General features: G+C 40.8%; 1 protein-coding gene across 1 annotated transcript; it reads right to left on the bottom strand.

Moving 5' to 3' along the window:
* Nucleotides 1–4,561: 4,561 nt before the first annotated feature.
* Nucleotides 4,562–12,189, bottom strand: ky (kyphoscoliosis peptidase). Its single transcript, XM_005816074.2, has 7 exons — nt 12,096–12,189; nt 9,823–10,421; nt 9,337–9,451; nt 9,117–9,234; nt 7,366–7,557; nt 7,009–7,199; nt 4,562–6,890 (listed from the first exon to the last, which is right to left on the bottom strand). The coding sequence occupies exons 2-7, from the start codon at nt 10,399–10,401 to the stop codon at nt 5,554–5,556; spliced, it is 2,532 nt and encodes an 843-aa protein (XP_005816131.1). The 5' UTR covers nt 10,402–10,421; nt 12,096–12,189; the 3' UTR covers nt 4,562–5,553.
* Nucleotides 12,190–22,052: the final 9,863 nt, after the last annotated feature.

The raw sequence follows: 22,052 nt of genomic DNA, 5'->3' as shown, positions 1-22,052 counted from the left end.
AGAATCTGATCAGTTGTGAGACGTCAGGTTTCTCTGATCCAGCGGTGCCTTGGCTACAGCTAAGAAAAGCAGAGATTAAAGCTGCTTTCAGAGCTTCATCCTTCTCCCCGTGACGGGGAAAGGAGGCGCTGTCAGGCAAGAACCTGTCCTTCAACAGTGTTGGTGAAAGGAATCCATGGAGTCGCTCTTTAAAGCGGTGTGTTTTATTTACAAAGCCGGAGGGCGAAAGTGGGCGAAGTCACACAGCGAGGCTGCTGGCAGGCTTGGGGTAAAAATCAGGTGTTCTTTTCGAACTTGCGAAAATCTCCAGCAAAAGAAATAAAGACAATTAAAAAATCGGGTGATCCCTGTTTATTGAGAATTGGGAGCCCAACTGAGCCCTCCACAAGCCTCCAACCGGTGACTGCTTCACAGCTCTTCGGCTAACTGAGCGCTCCTTTGTTTTTGTCGTGTGTGTTGTAGCTGAAGTTATAGGACAAAAACGAAGTTTGGTGTCAATTGGTTCTATAAGGTGGGGAGGAATTGCGATCTCCTTGTAACTACAGTTTGAGAAAATGTTTTTAAAATGTATTTTCTACTTTTAAAGATTGGCTTTAGAGGGATAGTTAAGATTTTTTAGTGAGATCTGAGAAGTTATCAGTGTTAGCTTCCTTAGCTAAACGGATGGCAGGCTAATGGCTAATCTGAAGGACTCCTGTTTTAGCTCATTTTGGCAACTCAAACTGACTTTACATGTGGAATATAACACTACCTAATATTAACCTCCTACTTTTTCACAAGAGGGTATTATTTAATTGATCCAGGTTTCTCAGGTCGACAACATTGATGTTATTAAGCTAATGTCAGGCTAATGTAGCAATCTGCCCAATTGTCTCCCAAACTATATATATATATATATATATATATATATATATATATATATATATATATATATATATATATATATATATATATATATATATATATATATATAAACTAGTATCTGATTTAAAACCTTACATAGGCACTAAATTAAATGGCTGTTTCATTGTCTGTAAGGACTCTGAATTGCATTTGGTCCTCTGGCTTATAATGAAAAAAATTCTAATGAACTGACCAAACTTGAACTATATTATCCTACACTCAAGTATTTAAAACAATTTGATTCATTAATGTTTTTTCAACCTATGATTTTTTTTGGCATTAGAACTAACGTAAACTAAGTATGAAAACTTATATAAAATTTGTCAAATTTAGGTTGTGTTCTACACTGATTGCATGTCTTTTAAATGACACTTTTTAATGTGCCCACATTTTTTGCCATTTCTTAATTTATCATTTCAAACAGAAATAGTTTTCTGGGGGAAGGAATTGGTCAAATCTCACCTCCCGGGGCACCATTAATGCCACAACCGCCTCTATAACTGAAAGTAACTTCATAAAACAGAAAATCTGAACTATCCCTTTAAAACTCTACAGCAGCTTGGCATGTGCCCACTTGTTCACAAGATGGATATTTTTATGGTATTTTTGCACATTTTGGGAAAAGGCAGCTTAAAAATGGATTTTTACCTCCCAGAATATTTTAGTAGCCTAAAGGGAACATTGATGCTAATTGTTTAGACTGTTCTGTCCTGGTAAGGTTAAAAGAAAATCACAGGCTTCACGTCCTTACAGTCCTCCCAGGAAATGAAAGGACTTTGCTCAGGTGTAATGTGATTAACTTACCTAAGATTCCATATTTGTACGACCAAACTTGAGTGCTACTGAGGCGTACGGAGGTGAAATTGTGCTTGGAATATTTGATGTGTAGCCACACACAGACTGGTTGCAAAAAAAACCCCCAAAACATGCTGTTATAGATTTTAAGGAACAGTCATGATGGAAGTCAGCGGTTATTTGATGTCATGACGGCGGGATAATATCTATATTTAAAATAAAGGGCTAATTTCTTTTTCAACTTTTACAAGCTGCTAAGACTAAAAAAAACAAACAATTTCTTGTTCTCTATTGTGATGAGAAGCAAAGTAACTTTTAAAAGTGCCAAACTGACTTCCAGATTTTATTCGAAGGGTTCGCGAGGAAAGTGAGCTAAAGCGACTTGCGTTTGCACAAAACTACTGTAACTTCAGTTTTTTCTCCTGTGACTGATGCTTTTCTAAATTGACTGTTGTATTTATTGCACCACATAACTAATAAAGATATTTATATGCCAGAAGGTCTTCTCTTATCCCTCATCGCTGCATGTGGTGGACTGAATTTGAAAGCCTACAGGTTGTTCCCAGTGGCAGCAGCGCTCCCAGCCAGTTCAGCACGGCTGTGGATTTGTCACCTGGTGAGAGAACATGAGTCCTTCCTGCTTTGAAAGCTTATATCTGCGCCATCTGTGGCAGATAGGGATTGGGAAAGTTGGGTTAAACAGATCAGCAGTGTACGTAAGAGCTTTTATGTGTGTGTTTTCGTAACATGTTTTTTTTTTTTAAGTGAAAGCAGCAGCCCAAATTCTGCTGAGAGAAATTGAGGATGGTGCCCTACATATCCTTCAATTTCCTAATGCTTCGTGAGCCCTGCGTTTGTGTGTGTGTGTGTGTGTGTGAGAAAGGAAGACGGGGCCCTTTGCGTGTCCTTGCATTGTTGCCAGGCAGATCCAGTCCTCCACATGTCTGACCTCTGACATCAGCGTTTCCGCGCCCCTCTCCTGCCACCACTGTGCCTCCAGTTACTCCCCAGCGGCTAAGGGCAAGACTACCCACCCTTTACACTTTAACCCACTTAAAACACTCGCCATATCTCCACCGTCCCCCTCTTTCTCCTGCCCACCCCTCTATTGTTGTATTTTTACCGAGCCGCTGAGCTGAGGCTATTTGTGGGCTATTATATGACAGCAACATGTAAACACTCATCACTTCCACTGGCGTCTGCCAAAGCCTGCTGAGTGAGCCCAGGTCATTACAACAATGGCTCAGTGTGCTGGATTTATTCACTTTCACACAGCTGGAGACGATGTTTTTTTTTTCTTTCTTTTTTTAATCTATATGTGCTTTTTAATATTTTCTTCCTTATGATCTGACAGGATTTATTCTGTCAGGGCAAACCATTTGTACTTTTAACCCTTTGTCCAAATCTACTTTTAAGACTAATTTTGGAGTGCCACAGGTTTCAGTCCTGGGCCCAATTTCATTTTCAGTTTTTTTTTTTTTTTTTTTTTACTTTCCTTTCACTTTTAATTTTCTGGAAAATTTATGAGTTCTTTCTTGCACATTTTTGACTTTTCAACCTCAGAAATTTCCTCGTTTTTTTTTTCCTCTTAGAATTTTTCTAAATCACCACTTTTCTTTCCATGTACAATGATTCTAATAGCTATACATGTTACTCTAGCTATCATAGTTTAGTCTTGAATGTCAGTATGACTGAAATTAGTCAGGCTCTTCTTCACTTTTACAGTTCCAGTGCATATCAAATCAATATTCATGCTCCTTCCATTTAAGTAGCCTTTCTAAGTTGTGTTGAAGAAAACCATTCAATCGTTGTTGTCACCATGCCCAGAATACAGCAATGAGCTTTTTATTAGAGTACTTAAGCCATCTTTTTCACAACTCCAAGCCATTTATAATTCTGCTTCCCAGCTAGTAACACAACATAGGGAGCATGTTGATATTACTCCTATTTTCGTTTCTTTACAGTCTCCCAGCAGACAGTAGGATAGTAGATGACAATTATTTTTCTTTCTCGACTACAAAGTTCTAAATGGCCAAGCTAAAACTATTCTAACCTGCCCTCTCTCTTCTCTACTGGTCATTGATTCTCTGAATCGCTGACATTTTCCCTGTACAAACTTCAAATTGGGGTGGCTTTCCTTCTTGGCACCAATGATCTACCATAACGACTTAATTTAACCAAATTTATTTCTCCTTCTGCACAATACTTTACTACTGTGTGTCTGTAAAAAGCACTTTCAACAAATTGTATTTACTGACTTGCTAACTTGTGTTCTGCTGCCACGGACAGAGTGGCATTAGCAGCCTTGAACCTACTAGCTTCAGTTCGTCTATTTCTGGCAGCATGGACGGTGTCTTATCGTGCCGCATGCTCACTGTAGAGTTTATTTACCAAATGTACATGAATACGAAAAGGGAACTCAACATTCTGGCAACAAATCATGCATTAATGCTGAACATTGTCTCACACCTTGTTAATTTAAACTTGAGTTTCCAATGTAGTGTTAGCTCTGTAAGAACATATCAGAGTACACTTCAGGCTTGTCACTTTGTTGGGCTCTGACTCATACCTTCCAAATTGATGTTAAAGTAAAGGCTTATTGGGTTTTTCTTTATGGTTTTTTTTTGGGGGGGTGGGGGGGGTTAAGGAATCTAGACCATATATTTTAATACCACAAATGTTATTGGTCAAACCTACACCAAAAACCTTTTTTCTGGTTAAGGAAGCACAGAAAAGAGTTGAGGTGGCGCAGATTGATAAACTAAATACTGCCTCTTTTTAGAGGAGAGCATTTGAAAAAATAATACAATGAAATAATAAAAGACATCACATTGAATACTGTGAATACAAATCTGCACAAAACTGTTATTTTCACGATTTATTTTTATTGCATACCTTTTAACAGCAGTTTGGCATTACATACCACACTGACTATACACCAATGCATTTTTGATTGATGTAACTACATCACTTAGCACCATTTTTAAACGTGTACCTTTAGGCAGATTATGACAATGAAATGCATCTGGTCTTTATTCAGTCATAAAGTTAGGTTGATGCCAGATAAATGACATTCATCACCTACTACACTGGTTCAGTACTTTAAAATTTTTTTTTTTTTTACCAAAGGCATGGTCAGTGAGAAGCATATTGGACAGATGAGGGAGAAATGGAGATGTTTAGTAAAACAATAACAAAAAGCATCTTACAGGAAGTACCTCATACTGAAAGTCAAGCACAACAGTAGAGGTCTGTATGTTTGCATCCTCTGAAGCAGCGGGGCCTTTGCATCTTGTTCTCATTGAATCAACCATGAAAACTGAATATCACAGGCTTCCTGAGTCAATAGAGCTTATTTGATCTACTGCCGGAGCTTATTTAAAATGGGATCATCTGACAACAACAGTTAGTCAGAACAGAGCAGAAAATCCGCAGCTGATTGGCTCTCAAAGGGGGGGAAAAAAAACAAAACTGGTGTAATGGTCTAATAACAGCCCAGCCCTCAGTCTGACTGCGGTACTCCAGTGGAACTCTAGCAAACTGCACAAAAAATGTTCCCAATAAACTGAAGCAGATTTTAAAAGAACAAAAGGTAAAACATACACACACGTTATGAGACAGTTAATGTTATTCAGAAGATAAATATTACTGCTAATGGTTCTTCAAGTTTTTATGACCAGCACTAGAACTGTTGGAGAAGTCTTGTATAAATCTAAAGTGAACCTCCATAATAATCTTGAGTCAGTCACTGTCTCGTAGAGCTTCACTGGAACATAGCTCACACACCTATTCACACCTTAAAGTCGGGTCATAATTTCCATTGTGAAGACATTTTTCTCTTGACTCTGAGTTTTGTCAGTCCTTATTAGCATCTTCAGGCTGAAGCTGCTTTACATCAAACATCATCAAAACAGACATCTCACTGGAGTCGCCCAAAGAAGCTGCCAGTTTCAGTTGCTGAAGACTGTTTCCACTGAAAACCTCCCCCTCCCAGACTCTGGTTTTGTTCAGTTTTAGGTCAGTTCGGCTCTCTCCCACCACACTTACCCGGAGGGCTCCAGGGACCCGAACCCTGAAAAGGACCCAGGAGAGCGGCTCCAGCAGGCCTACACGGGGCTCAAACAGCACGCATCCTTTCCCCCAGGCAGAGTAGACACAGGGGAATGGAGGTCTTATCTGAGGAGAGTTGTTCCTTAAAACAAAATCACACATCGGGCTGAAATCTCCTCCGGTGGTGATCCGGGCATAGAGTCCTAGCCGATACACCCCAGCCTCGGGTAGACTGAGGCTCACAGTCACCTTGCGGTCTGTGTAGGTGCAGAACACGTAACGTGAAAGTGGAAAATTTGAGCTTATGTTCTCTTTGCTGAGAACATAGTGAAGGTCAAGGTCCTGCTGGTTGTGGAAGGTGAGGTTACACTTGCCTTGCTGGGTACTCACAATGGCTGAGTTGTGGCTGAATCTTGATAGCCCTGCCTTTGCCGTTCGGGTTCCTGGCCCACATGCCGAGCCCAGATTGGGAGGAAACAACTCTTCTAATCCAACAACCTTCTCTTTGCAGTGCAGTAGGTAATTCGCAGCATTCTGGAACTTATCTTCTGTCTTGTCATAGTCCCGCACAAACAATGAAAGTCGGTAGAAACCATGAAACGGGCACAAGACATAACATGTGAGGGTATCTGGTTGAATCTGAGTTGCCAGGCAGCACCTGGCTACAGCACCTTCCATTTGTGGATGGACAAGTTCACACAACACCGTTAGAGACCGGCAAGTCTTCAACACTAGGTCAAAGACCCCATCTTCCACTTCGGCAACCTCACTGTTCTGGGAACTGCCTATGACACCCAAGGATCCTGCAAAAGGCTGTAGGCCCCAGGACAGGAAAGGGTTCTCTGGCATGTCCTCAGTGGCCCTTGGGTTTGGACACTCAACAGTGAAGGAGCAAACCCAAACCAGAGGAGTGGTAGTGTTTCCAGATCTTGCAAACAATTTGACATCGTATGTGTCGCTTTCAGGTGGCAGTAGTTGCAACTTCATACACCTGTGAGAGACAGTTAGAAGGCCAAAGGAGGAATTGATTGACTCTTTCTGCTCTAAAGCTCCACAGTGGAGGAGATCTTGATGCTGTGTGATCTCATAGGTGAACGTTGTCAGCTTGGAGAAACCGAGGGATATGGTTGCCTCCCCATCATCTGAGTAAGAAGTCAAAGGAAGATTATGTTTATAGAAGAGTACAGAAGTACATTTAACTATAAAAACTTTCATACATTCAGCATTAAGTTCTTCTGTAAAATAAAATAAAAATTAGACCTGTGACTATATGATAGTGAAGAGGACTTATCAGACTGAGCCCCATGGTGAAGAAGGCTGAGGTCTTGAAGACCCTTTGTTCAAATTCTTCAATGGAGATGGGCTTGTCCAAGAGCTGCCATTTCTCCTCATCTGGGAAGTGTGAATCGATGAATTCCTCTGGGTCAGTTAGGAAATAGAAGTCATCAAACCTTGATTAAAAAGGACAAACACCAGTTTGGTCTGGCACTCAACTCCAAGTCCAGTAAGAAAGAAACATACTACAAGTTGGTAAACTTTAGTGATTACTCCTCTGCACTTGTACTGTTTGCAGCTAAACAATGATAGATTAATTTTAGGATCATTTCCTTTCTGCACCTTTTGACAAAGCTTTCATGTTGCATATCTACTCGTCCAGCTCCCCAACAGGCATCCAGGAGGAACCACTCCCCCCCCAGGAGCACAGCGTTCCACAGGTGATCCGACTTCACATTCTTTAAACTATGACCTTGACGGTAACCGATGCCCTTACTGTGGCCTGGCACTTCTTGGCACTCGATGCCCACTTCTCTGTAAACAAAGACCAAGCACAACATGTTTTCACTTGTCTTTTGTTCATTATGACCTAATATCCTTTAATATCCTAATATCCTTGCTGTATACTAAAACATTGTTTCAAAATAAATTCTGCTGTGAAATAAAAGCGTACATTTGTCTTGTCCAGAGGATATGAGGAAGTATTCTGCCTTCCGATTTTAGGAGATTCAACAGCACTCAAGTTGAGGAACACTTTAACATCTCTTGACGTCTAAGGACTTGCTTAACATCCACTAGTCTTCATTCAGTCTCCATGGTAACCAATTGTTGACCTGGCTAATGGGTGGTGGTAGTGTTCAACATTTCCATTATAGTTGACTCAGAAAGAACCTTTATCATCATATCTCATAGTAGAACCACCACACTTTCTCATAAATGTATGTTATCTGCCAGAGCTGGTGGTACATCCAGCTGGATTCAGGCGCATTGCTATGGAGATGACCATAAACAAAATGGGGTAGCCTGTTTCTGTGGCTGCCTTTGAGATTCAAGGATCCCACAAAGGCTGTGAGCCCCAGGACAGGAAAGGTTTCTCTGGCATGTCCTCAGTGGCCCTTGGGTTTGGACACTCAACAGTGTCCAACTCGAGGCTGTAAATAATTCATCCTGTTATCCGTGGCAAGAAGATGAACAGGACAAAAAACAGTAATAAAGCTGTTCTATTGCCTAGCTTCTGGGTCCAAACACACTGCATTCTATGCATCTTCATTTTGACCAGTATTGCCACTGTTCCCTTGAAAAAGTATTCAGACTACTAATTACTGAATAGTCATTTAAAAAGTGACTTGGTTATTTTACTAATAATGTCAAAAGTGATTAAATTAGATTACAAGTTACCTTATCAATCACATCCAGCCCATGTCCCCTTTCCCCTCCTCCCTACTGTCTAAACCTAAAAATGACCACTGGTTTCCAATACTCACTTTATTGAATGGCTAGTTTTAACAGTAATGTTATTAATTTTTCTCTGGACACTTCAAATTTAACTTAAAAAGCATTTCTTGAAGAAAATGTAAAAAAAACAACTAAAGTGTCAAAATTGGCATGTTTTCATTAAGCAAATTTGGTAATTCATAATTTTTGTAATTTCTATTTGCGCAATTAGATCTGCTCAATTGAAACGCACCAGGAGAGAGCATTTAGCACCTCCGCAACGCAATCTGGCCGAATTGTAAAATTAACGTGAATTAATATTAATGTTCAACATGTGACCTGTCCAGATGTAATGCCTCTCTTATCGACATGCAAGAAAATAGCAACTGTATCTTTTTACAAATGAAAAGATAAAAATGATAAAGAACAGTGACTTGGATTAGTAGCTTTAATCAAATTGTTGGTTTGGAAATAGTAGCGTTTGGATCACTTGTTTCTCAAAAACAAGTAACTAAGTAAACATGTTACCCCATGGAGTCGAAGGTTTCCACTCTACACTTTTGACAGACACTCTGTCAATTTAAAAATAGCTGCTGTTGTATTTGTGCTTCTTGTTTCAGTGCATTAGCATTTCGGACATCAAGAGTGATTGTGATCACCTGCACATCTCTGTACAAAGACTGGAGTAGCCACAGCAAACCCCGCGGCCGGCAGCTATCACCTCCTCTGGGGAGCTCAGCTTTTCTGTGTGGCCAAGATACCCGCTCACATCGTACTCTGTGAAGAGATTTGACACCCGCTTGTAGAACAGATCACTCGCAAAGTGTTAGTATTTTATAGAATGATGCAGGTTAGGGTTGTGTAGTTCCGCAAACTCACCAATGTTGTTACACAGCCACACCCAGATGGTGCGTAGTTGCTCCAGCTCGTTTCTGCATCCCTGTGTGACGCTTTGTACAATTGTCTTCACATCATACACGCGCTTTAGTTTCAGCTGGACAACACACATGCACACACACACACACGTATAAATTAACCATCCAGTTCAGAAAAACTAGTTTCTACGGGCCAATAACGCCAGATCTAATCTAACAACATCAAAAACGTTTTTTGTTGGGTTTTTTTCAAACAGCTGAGAATCATGTATTTTGAATGAATAAGGTTGCCCTCAGATCTGCTTTGCTTGATGCCTTTTTTTCCCTGCAGTAGATGAACTAAATTATTGAATGGCTAGTTTTAAATTGGTAATACTGTTTACTTTTACTGGTGAAAGAGAACGGCCAGGCACTGCTAAGGATAATGAACCGGATAGGACACAAGGGAGGCATTCTTCAGGTGTAACGATACAGTAGGGTGTGTCCTCACCTCTTCTCCGGCCCTGATGACGTGGGAGTCCAGCCTGTGGAAGACCTCTGAGCTCTTGAACAGGTCCTTCCGACGCTTTCTTTTGCCTGGCAGAGCAGCTTTAACTCCCCCTCCTTGTCCCAGTTGTGCTTTCTGGTGCAGGTGTTTCTGTTCGTTTGGCTCCTTCCTCAGTGCACTTTTTTTCACAGCTGTGATGGACTTGGCTGCGCTCTCTGAGGACAGCTGCCGCTTCGCTGCCGGACGTTGATCCTCGCCCTCCACTCTCAGATTTTCTGCCACGCTTTGCCTGGCCACCATGGCATTCTGGGAGGCTTCTGGACCGACACAGGGCCGGGCGGCAACTGTGTCTCCCCCGTCAGGAGGTTTTGTGCTCTCCAGAGCTCGGTCCTCATTGTTCACAAATGCCTGTACAACTGTAACGCGGTTCTCCTCCCCTAACGTTGGGTTCTCTTTAAGTTTATGAACTTTTGGGCTCTTTACCAGTACTGGTACCTTCTGGGTCACCTTGTCTTGAGAAGAACGGCTTACAGGGCAGGCAAATGGAAAGGAGAACTTGTGCAATGACACTTCGGCAGACATTACGATGGGGGCATGGTGTTCTGTGAAGAGAGAAGGGAGGTGGGATTTAAAGCAGGTGCTTGTCCCTGCGGTACGTCAGCTCTGTACCTTTACTTTGGATGTTTCATGAACAACTTTGACGAAACCGGACTTGTCTGCTGCTGTGTTTTCAATCCCGGCCATGTGGCAAATCATGCTGCCAGGGGAACCTTTTCCTGTCTCTTTGAAAACTGAATTTTCTATAAACCTGTTCATAGCCAGCTATAAATGATTATATATCTCGAGTGAATAGTTCCTACCAGAAGGATGTTACTCGTTTGATTAGGAGCCATAATCTCTCGTATTTTGTAGTGGTCAACTAGCCCAAATGAGTATCAGAAGTGAAATGAATAGAAATTGGGTGTAATGTAGCCTGGTAAAAACCAGCTCCTTGTTATACAGTACTTGTTTTGTACAGAGTGTCTGGACTCTCAGCTGTTGAGAAATAATTGCTTCCTGGAGGCGTGGACTCTGTTGAGGTTTGAAACTTTACCCAATCGCTTCCGTTTGTCTGTGACGTATGTAGTGCACCAGTTCAACGCTATGAATCTTACCGGAAATTGCCTGCGCCGTAAACAACCATCCTCCACTGCAAAGAGAGAACTGCGGAGCCGAACGAGGCGGCTGTTAACGTCAAGTCATTATTTGGATGTGTGGCCAAAACAAACTGAACAACTTTGTTCACTTGCTCTGCTGTCATTGCTAAAACTCCACACAGACTACAATTGCAAAGCACAAAAAAAATCACCATCATTGTTCACAACTACTCTTTCTGTTTGCTGATTGGCTGAGTAAAGATTCTACGGGAAGAATCCAAGTGAAGGGGAGAAAGCCCAGACTGTGGTGTGAATGGAATTGCATGAGAAGACAATGGCCAGGCTAGGTTTAATGCGACGTTTTCAGACTTCCTGACTGGTAATCTTCCATTATTTCTGACAAAGCGAAGCTGCAACACAAATCAACTGATACACAACCGCTCAAGTACATGAGCGTGAAATGGTTTGTTTACGGCAACAAAATGGATGTGAAACATCATTTCTGAGGTATCCCTCCACATAAGACTCTTAATCCTCATAATGCATGCCGCATGCAGAGAGATTATTCCTACAGCACATTCCATTAAAGACAGTGATAAATCTCCAATTAGATAAAGTCTATTCATAACCATAAATGAAACCAAAGATTAGAACCATTAGTCAGTGTCACAGCTCCAGCACAAAGAAGCCTTGTGACACTTCCTGCTAGCCGATGAACATGTTCATTGTGAGATATAAATAAGCCGCATATGGGAACACATTCATCTGGTGAAAAACAACTTATTATTTCAAAGAGAAAGCCATTGGCACAGTGACCGTCCGTCTGCCGTGACCCAGGCTAAAGGCCTGTGCTGGCTAGCATCTGCCCTGCTCAAGTGTCCCTCTGCAGATCATTAAGTTGTGCCGCGGCGGCCAATGGACCGCAGCTAACCCTGACCTCAACATTTCTTGGAGTGCAATAAAAAGTCCCAAACTGTGCATCAACCTTCATGTTGGGGTAAATTGAATTCCAACTAGCAAAAAAAAAAAAAAAAAAGCATGATTGAGTTTATGTCACATTCGTTATGGCAACTCCTCAAAATTCTTATTACACAGAACATCCTTTTTTTGTTGCTACATGCTGTTGAGGCTTCGACTTACCCTTTCTTTTCAGAATGCTTTATGTCTGGTGGATGCCTGCCGGTCTGTCAGCCGATGATGTTTCCACTGTGTGTTCTCACTGGTCCCCAGTCATTGGTGGGGAGGCTTAAATACTGTACAAGTGGCCTGCCAGCACAGGCCCCAGAATAACGGGCCTAAAAATACTACAAAGCAGTTAAGACCAGCCAATAAAAAGCAAGCCCCGGCCGAGGAGTGTGTCGATGTGTGTGTTTACAAGCATGAACGCGCTCTCACGATGTACGCTGTGACTTGCTGTGGGTATGCTTTACATGGATCATCTGGTCAGTGCATCCACAACAGAGCTTAGGACTCAAGTGAGTGTGAAATAGTGATTGTGTGGGTGTCGCAGTCACAAACATTATGTAAGTTGGTGTGTATTTTGTCAGAAGTGTGAAAGAGGGATTTTTCTGTTTAGAGCCCTTGGGGTATCTGAGCAAAATATAAATCAGTGAGTGGTAAGTGGTCTCACGTCTCCCCGGTCTACATAGTCAATATAAAGGTAAAATTGCTTTCATTTCTGCAATGCGAGTTGTGATTTTTCATACTGAAATGCTTATTCAGCTATGTTGGACTCTATTGATGTATATAAACAATCATAGATCATAATCAGTCTAATGTTCTATCAACATCTTCTACCAAATGATCACGTATTTTAGGGAGTGAAACGTATCTACATTCCAAAGATTAAGACAGATTTATTGTCCTTAAAGTTAATTCGGTGTAAAGAAAGATACATTTTTCTAATAATTTATGTAAAAGAAACAACAACAAAAAAACAACAAGTAAACCACTACAGTATGGAGAACGAAATGTATTATAAATAAGAAATTTTATCATAACTATTAAATGATCTCATTTCTGGTTCAACATTTATTAAAAGTTTAGAGTTCTCTTAGGAGTTTAACGGAAAGGTTTGGTGGCCTGGAGTTCTGAGACTAAAACTTTGCATTAATTTATGGTAGGAAAGTTTGGAAGAGGGGGAGAAAAAAAAAAAAGAAAGTAGCAACTTAAAATTGAAACGACTTGGACAGATCAGTTTCTCACACCAGAAGCGCCAGGAAAGACAAGAGCGTGCCCACTTTGTGGCTCAGATGGCCATTTTATTTTCTTGGAACTAGCTGTTGCTGGTTTTCATTACCTTCATCCCTCTCTCTGCTGGGGAGTCTGGGGGTTGGGGGTTGGGGGTGTGGGGGTGGACAAGCAGCTTTGGCTTCATCAGCACTTCTCTCTGTCCAGGAAAGTCACTCGGCCGAAAAGTCTGTTGGTTTTGGGATGAGTACGTTCCAAGAGGTTCCTTACGTCTGATGCAGAACCAGGTTGTATGACGAAAAGAAAAGTTTTAGGAAATGTCACTAAGGTGGAGGTTTGGACAGAAACCAAACCAAATCTATACGGGATCTTAACATAAACGGGCGGAGATAGCAAGGACTAAAATACAATCAAACACATTTACTGCAACTGAATCTGAGACATCCAGATTCATGAAGGCTTGGGTCAGACTTTGGTTGGACAAGTCATGTGGCTGTGACTCTGAACATGTATTTGGGAAGTGGGAGGAAAATTATCAATGTTTTTCACCAATTAAAAACCTTAGAATGCTGGTGTGCTCTTGTCTGCTACCCACCTTCCAGTGCAAGTATTTTGAGGTATATCTCTACCAACTTTGAGAATCTAGAAATCTAGCATCTGGTTGTTTTTGTCCATTCTCCAATGGAGATTAGCTCAAGCTCAAGAAGAGTGCATGGAGAGTGGAGAACTCAAGATAAGTCCTGGGCTCAAGACTGGTATCGCAGTCCTAGTCTTTCCTAGTCCTGGACTCGGTCTCGGCCTTGGAGTGTGCAGTCTTAGTCTTGCTTCATATGACAAATCATTCTTACTCTATTTTTTTCATTTATCTTACAGCTATTGTGAAATGGAAGTTGATGAATTCAATTTAGAGATTGTGTATTGATGTGTGGTTACATTTAGTAACTTTAATATTTGTTTAATAATGTTTATCATTTTAATAGCAATACGAAGTTTTTGTTTGAGAACTTCATTGGTTTTTCATACATTTTCTAAACTTTGTGTAGTGCTGAGATATTAGTCAAAATCTAAAGATTGGGTCTCAGTCTTGGTTTTGGACGGTCTGGTCTTGGTTTTGGCCGTGGAGGGTTTGGACTTGGTCTCAGAAGAACTGTCTCTAACTCCATGCCTATTTGTTTGAGTGTTGTCACTGAATCTCAACTGGATCAAGGTCTGGACTTTGACCATTCCAGTGTATATTGGCTGTACATTTAGGATGATTGTCAGTTCAGTGCAGTTTATTCTCATTTCACCCCAGTCTCCGGTCGCCCCTAATAGGGTTTCTTGCTGGTTGACCTGTTTTTAACTTCATCTGTCTTCCCATCAACTCTACCCAGCTTACCTCCATTTGCTAAACAAGCGTGGTTTTGTGGCAAACTGCAAAAGGACTTCTTATAAAATGCTTCTAGCAATGGATTTCTTTTTGCCACCCGTGACCCCAGCTAATAGTTGCCCTCAGATCCGACCTGAGGTGTTCCACAGTTACTGTGGCCCTCTTGGCTGCTTTTATGAATAGTCATGACCTTGTCCTTGCTTGCCCTGTTAGTTTAGGTGGACAACCAAGAATTGGTAGCTTTACACTTGTGCGATGCTCTTTCTGTTTACAATCATGGATCGGATTGTGCTCCTTTAGACGCTTAAAGCTTGGAATATTGTTTTATAACCAAGCCCCGCTTTTTCTGTAGAACTTTACACTTGGCCTGCCTGTTGTGTTCTTTGGACTTCATAATTCTGTTTGCTCTCTGATGTCCTCTATCAAACATCTGAGGCCTTCATAGACCAACTGCCTAGATAAACGGAGATTAAATGTACTATTTAGATGAGTTCTGAAGGCTGTTGATTGTATTACATTTTATTACTGTGGTACAAGAGGAAAGATTTCTAGGAAGGCGTATAAGGTCCAGGCTAAGAAGAAATTCATTACGAGAATTGAGTCATATTATGGGAATGAAGACATAATAATATGAGAAAACAGTTGTGATATTATGAGAATAAAGTTGCAATATTTCATAAAGAAGTCATCCTAATACAAGGAAACTGTTGTAATGCTATAATAAAGTCAATATATGACCAGAATAAAGTTGTACGCACACAAACACAAATCTTACAAAGTAGTCTTAGTCTAGTTTTTAGTGGAAATATTTTTCGTTCACTTGAAATAAGACAAAACTGAATCACTAGTAACTTTTCAGCGAGAAATAAGTTATAAGTGAAATAATCTGCAAGTGGAACAAGACATTTTTTCCTAAGCTAAAATATATTTGTTACACTGGCAGATTATTTCACTTACAACTCATGCTTTTTTTATCAATATTAAGGAATTATCGACTTAAAACAAGCGTGTTGAAAAGTTACTTGTAAGTTAGTTTGGTCTTATTTCAAGTATTTGAAGGTATGTCTACTAGAAACTAGACGAAAAATACTTGGTAAGATTTTATGTTTTTGTGACGACATGAGTAACAACTTTATTCTCGTAATTTTACGACTTTCTTCTGGGAAGAAGAAGAAAGTCGTAAAGTTATGAGGGAAAAAAAATTACATTCTACTTTTATGACTTTATTATCATAATGTTAGCACTTTATTCTTGTAATTAAAAAAATCTCTTCATCTGGCCCTAACCCTATGTTGTAGCTTCAACATTTTTATTTGTGAAATACTTTGAGAACCACGAGTCCTTTTTTCTTCCACTTTCACAACTATGCACTACATTGTGTTGGTCTAACACACCAAATCCTAATACATAAAGCACTCTGTAAAAATGAAACTGTCTCAAATCCCCTTCAAAAACTGTTAAGATTCTACTTCATGTTATGCAATATGCTGGCATATGTTTCTTGTCCGTAAACTGCCCCGAACATGGAACCAAATGGGGGTGAAAATCAACTTATTCATGTCAAAGTGTCAAAAAAAAAAAGACTTTAAAGGGTTAGAGTTTAAAAGGAGACAAACATCTAGGGAGAAACTAATCAATAAGACATTCCTCTCTTTGAGTGCCACAGTTGAGAAGGAAACCATTTCAAACACACAGAGTTTATTACTGAGCGTAATGTAAACCGAGCAAAACAGAGTGACGCACCAGGACCTGTTCTGAAGAAGAAACACAGTCCTAACTTTGCAGTAATCAAAGCTCAGTCCGGCATCGCCGGCTTTGAACTCTTGGGTTTAACCAATTTTATGCCTTGCGAGAGCATGTCTCCGGGCTGTTTTCGTGCAGAGGGAGATGAGACCATTACGGTTTTCTCACCTCTGCCTTCAACTCAGTAGTCAGTCATCTGCAGTGCATTTCTGCATGCTAATACAATCCTACAGGAAAGAAGAAGGGGAAAAAGAACCAGTCCTCAAACGCAGAGCTCGTCAAACCCGCATAAAACAAACAAACGAAAAATCGACAGGAATAAAAGCGAGATCTCATTGGGCGATCGTCGTGAACATCTCAACCCTGCGGGTACGGCGTTGCGTAACCCCGCCATATGCCCGTGTTGATGTTGATGCGTGGCCCCCGCAGCAGGGGCATAAAGGGGACAGCCACCTTTACTGGTTGTGGCTCTTGATCCAGAGCCAGATGAGTGTGAAACCACAGAGTGATGATGCCATCTGGAGCAGCTGTCAGCCAAGGAATCTCTTTCAGGCTTATTAGAGGGAGCAGAGGAACAGGAGGGGTGTTCTCTGCAGCTCAAAGAGAGGTAGAGGGAGGACACGAGGCACCAGAGTGGCACAGAACCAGGAAAAAGGAAATTACTGCAGGCTGAGAGAGGAGAGATGTTGATCCGCTTCTTCCCATGCTCTGATGACTTTCCTCAAAAAGAGAAAGTCTGGATGCGGGACACAGTTTGGGGGGGGATCCGTGAAATCCTACCGTAACTCCAATAGTTTTGAAATGTTTTAGGGGGGATAACGCATTTGCAAATAAACGGTATACGGAGGGAATTAATCAAAAGACATGGAAAATAATTAACTCTAACTTGAAAGTGGCTGGAGCCGCGTTGCATCATAACCAGTCCTGGGTGTGTGCAGCGCTGAGGCTAATTATTGTACATCCCCATCCCGTGTGTGACCAGAGGCACACAAACAACTTTTCGGAGTAATTATTCTCCAAACATGTCGGCCGTCTTGGCCGACGCTCGCGGCGTACGAGCGGCGGTCTGTTTATCAGCAGAAAGCCTTTTTTAATCTGTTCCGTAACAGAGCGGATGAAGCGGGTTTGTGTTGTATGTTTATGCCACGAGTTGTCCTTTTCGCCAAGATCAAGAAGGAAGAGAGCGTTGCACCCCGCTGGTGACAAAGACCCAATGAGCTCCTCTGATTTCCACGAGGATGGCAGAGCTCGGGTAAATGTGCTCTGTTTGATGATAAAAGCTGGTTCAGTTATAAAGGGGTGAAAAGTCTGGTTTTCCCATCTCTGAAATTTGAAATTCGTCAACAAAGAAGATAGTTTAGCAGTAGATTGATCCCCTCTGACCTTTATCACAGACTGTTTCTAGCACTGAGTTATTGACCAAAACCCGCCTGTTTGGAATTGATTCTGAACCATAATTAGTGGAACACTGACCAACATGTATGATGTGTATTGATTGTTTTGATGATGGAACTCTATATATGGTTTTTTCTCAAAGTGGTGACTATGAAGTTTCTGTTTTTTTATGATGTAAAGCACTTTGAACTGCCTTCCTGCGGAAATGTGCTATACAAATAAACTTGATTGATTGATTGATTGATTGATTGATTGATTGATTGCGTATTCACTCCAGCCCTGTTTAGTCTGTTTTAATCAATCTTTTTTCTATTTTTTTTGTTTGCCTAGAGAATCCGGTTTGTTTGAGGAGGTGTGAATGGGGAGTCGTACCCTGATGTGGAGCAAAAACTCGAACTCCGGCTAGGTTCCAAATGAATATGTGAATGCCGAGCAGAGTGCAGTTGCTTCTTCAGAGGCTTTTGTGTCATTTTCTTCAGTGGTTCTTGGTGAAGCACCACCACAGGCGAGGAGGGGAACAGGTTGCTCAAAAGGTTTAGTTCGTTTGACACAGTGGCGTGTGAAAGTGAACCGTACCGGGTGAAAATATAGCAAATGTCACCATTTTGGTTCACTGTCAAACTGATTCTACTGGATCATATTTAGGGAAATTGGACAAAAGGAGGCTTAATCCAAATATGTGCCACACTTTTCAGATTTTTTATGTAATTTTTAAAGACACCTTTCTCTCTATTTTACAACTTTTACTGCATTTTTTTTAGAACTATTGTTATCGTATGTCAGATAAAATCACAATACACTGAATTCATGGTGCTAATACTAGGATAGAATTATGAAAGTTCCTGGGTTATGAGCTCTTTCCAAAGCCGAGTACTTTCTGTTTAATTTGAAGTCAAAGTTTATGCAAACGCTAGGTGCACAAAGAGTTTATCACAACTGCTTTTACAACTAAAGGCTTCATCCCAGACAGTGAGGTTTCTGCCATTGTTAATGTGTTCTGATAGGGTCGTGCTAAATATAGGACGGCTACCTGAGGCCTCTTAGGATGAATCAGTCTAATAGCTGTTGTCATCCCAACTTATGCGAAGAACTCCCAGCACTGAGAGCACTGGATCTAGCTTGTAACGAGCAGCACAAACCACTGCAATCTGGACTGCTGGCCCCCCCAAATAACCATTTTAATGCTATGATTATGTATTTTAATTTTAATTTTGAACAATGAGAGTACATTGAGAAAAACTTTTAGGTGAGCCAGTCCCGCTGGAATAATGGCAAGCGCAAACGTTATGATGAGTCACTCGCATTGTTAAATTATGTGGGGAAAAGAAAATGGATGTGAGCCGATGTAAAGCTGAATGGGGCCCTAACCTGGATTTATCATGGGGCCATCAGTAACTTAGATTTCCTGTAATATACATATAACACATCCAATGGAGTCTGACCTTATCTAGCATTTTAGCTATTGTGGGTATAATGTACAACACTTCAACCTTAACCTATTTAGAATTACACCGTGTTCCAAATTATTATGCAAATTGGATCTAAGTGTCGTAAAGATTTAATTTTTTGTTGTGCTATTAAATTTATAGATGATATTGTGTGTCAGGGCTCTTTGAATCACTATAACTAATTTCACAGAGTTGGTTGATTAGTTTGTCTGGTGAGCTCAATTAAAGAAAATCTACTTAATAAGGATGTTCCACATTATTAAGCAGGCCACAGGTTTCAAACAATATGGGAAAGAGAAAGGATCTCTGCTGACGAAAATCATCAGATAGTGTAGTACCGTATGACAAAGTATGACAACATTAGATATTTAACAAAAACTGAAGCGTTATTGTACTGTGAAGAGATTTGTGGCTGATTCAGAACAAAGATGGGTTTGTACAGATAAAGGCAGAATGAGGAAGGTTTCTGTTAGACAAATTCATCGGATTAAGAGAGCAGCTGTTAAAATGCCCTTACAAAGCAGCAAACAGTTATTTGAAGCTGCTGGAGCCTCTAGAACAGGGGTGGGCACTCCTGGTCCTCGAGGGCCGGTGTCCTGCAACTTTTAGATGCATCTCTACTTCAACACACCTGAGTCAAATAATGAGGTCGTTAACAGGACTCTGGAGAACTTGACTGCACTTAGGAGGAGATTCAGCTGTTGGATTCAGGTGTGTTGGACCAGGGAGACATCTAAGAGTTGCAGGACACCGGCCCTCGAGGACCAGGAGTGCCCACCCCTGCTCTAGAACCTCAAGGTGGAGGATCCTCCAGAGGCTGGCAGTGCATGAACCTACTATTGGGCCCCTAACCAGAGCTCACAAGTAGAAACGGTGGCAGTGGGCCCAGCCGTACGTGAAGATTAATTTTCAAACAGCAGTCATGTTCACTGTTGACTGCTGTGCAACCCTGGATGGTCCAGATGGACGCAGTAATTGGTGGTGGATGGCCACCACGTCACAACACAGCTGTGACGTCAGCAAGGAGGTGGTGGAGTCATGCTGTGGGCCAAAATCATGAAGAGAGAATCATTGGTCAAACCCTTCAGAGTCCCTGAAGGTGTGAAAATGATCTCAGCAAAGAATATGGACTTTCTGACTGATCGCTTTCTTTCATGTTCAAAAAGAAGAGCCGTAGCTTCAGTAGCAAAATCATCTTCATGCATGACAATGAATGCTGTAAGGAATACCACTGTGTCATTGGCTGCTATAGGCATAAAAGGGGAGAAACTCATGGTGTGGTCACCATCCTCCTCTGACCTCTGACCTCAACCCTATTGAGAACCTTAGGAGTTTCCTCAAGCAGAAGATCTGAGGGTGGAATGCAGTTCATATCAAACCAGCAGCTCTGGGAAGGTTTTCTGACATCCTGCAAAGAAATTCAAGCAGAAACTTTCCACAAACTCACAAGTTCAATAGATGCAAGAATTATGCAGGTGATATTAAAGAAGATCCTATGTTAACATGTAACTTGGTCTGTTAAGATGTTTTTGATTGAAATAGCTTTTGATTTTAGTACATGTGACCACTTAATGCTGCACATTCAAAGAATGACCGTTTGCAGTTCTTTATAATCCATAAAATGTTTAGAAAATCTGCTGTGCATAATCATTTGGAACATTTTGCATTTTGAGTTTTTTATTTTTGAAAAAAATACTGTTCTCATGGGGAGCTTTGTTCAGTAAAATTTGATTTATACTGTAATAGTTCATGACTTGAAAATTATACTGACCATCATTTACATTGACCATTTAAGAAAATCTGAGAAAATATCACTTGCATAATAATTTGGAACAAGTGATAATTGGGTGTATATAACCCAGAAGGAATTTAATTTGAACAATTTGAATATTATTACAGTTAAAGTGAGGGTTAAAAAGTATTTGTTAAAAAGTACACTTAAGTACTACTCTCCGGACCTGAACCACATACAGTGCATCCGGAAAGCTCTTCACTTTTCCCACATTTTATGTTGCATCGTTATTTCAAATTGTATTGAATTAGTCACTCTCCTCAATCTTATATACACACAAATGCTCCATCATGACAATGTGGAATTTCTTTTTGAGTGAATTGCACATTTATTTAACAACAGAAAACCAAAATAAACTGAGCTGTTTCCACTTATCATCATTGAGATGTTTCTGCAGCTTACGGTGAGTCTGCCTGTGGGAAATTCAGTTGATAGGACTTGATTTTTAAAAGCACACACTTCAGAGCGCTCATGACTCCAGACTTGGGAGATGTTTTTTGTTTTACTTTATTTAAATTTTTTTTTCATCAGGGAAACCCTAAAACACATGCCCAAAATCTCAAAGGAGTGGCTTCAGAACTACTGTGCGAACTTCCTGGAGTCCAGACTTGAGTCTGATTGGACGACTCTGGAGAGATCTGAAAATGACCGCATAGACGTCTCCCATCCAACCTGTTGGAGCTGCAGAAGAACTGCTAAGGAGAACGGGTGAAGCCGCCCAAAAATAGGTGAGCTAAGTTGGTGGTAAATTCAAAAAGACTTGAGGATGTAAAATCTGCCAAATGTGTGTCAACTAAATATTGAGGAAAAGACTGTGAAAACAATATTTAATTTTGTGTACATTTTTCATATTTAAATATTTATAGATATATTTTCCATTCTATTTAATGTACTTATGGACATTTGCTCAAGTAATCACATCTAGTACAAATATATAGTATACTGTGATTTCATTTTTGGAAAAATTATTTATTCATTGTATTGGAGCAACCGTTAGCCCACGGTAGCATAAAACCTGGGACCGGCCCTGCTCCTGTGGTAAAACATACCGAGACGTCCAGCTGATCCAAAGAGTCCCGTCAAATCAAAAGTTAGAGGCAACTTTTCCTGTTGTGGCGACAGGCTGGGCGGACACTCGAAGTGCGCGCGGTGGGGCGTGG

The sequence above is a fragment of the Xiphophorus maculatus genome, chromosome 19 (genome assembly GCF_002775205.1).
Source record: "Xiphophorus maculatus strain JP 163 A chromosome 19, X_maculatus-5.0-male, whole genome shotgun sequence".
NCBI classification, from domain to species: domain Eukaryota; kingdom Metazoa; phylum Chordata; class Actinopteri; order Cyprinodontiformes; family Poeciliidae; genus Xiphophorus; species Xiphophorus maculatus.
Note: the sequence above shows the minus strand (reverse complement) of the source record. Positions and strands in the feature narration are given on the sequence as shown.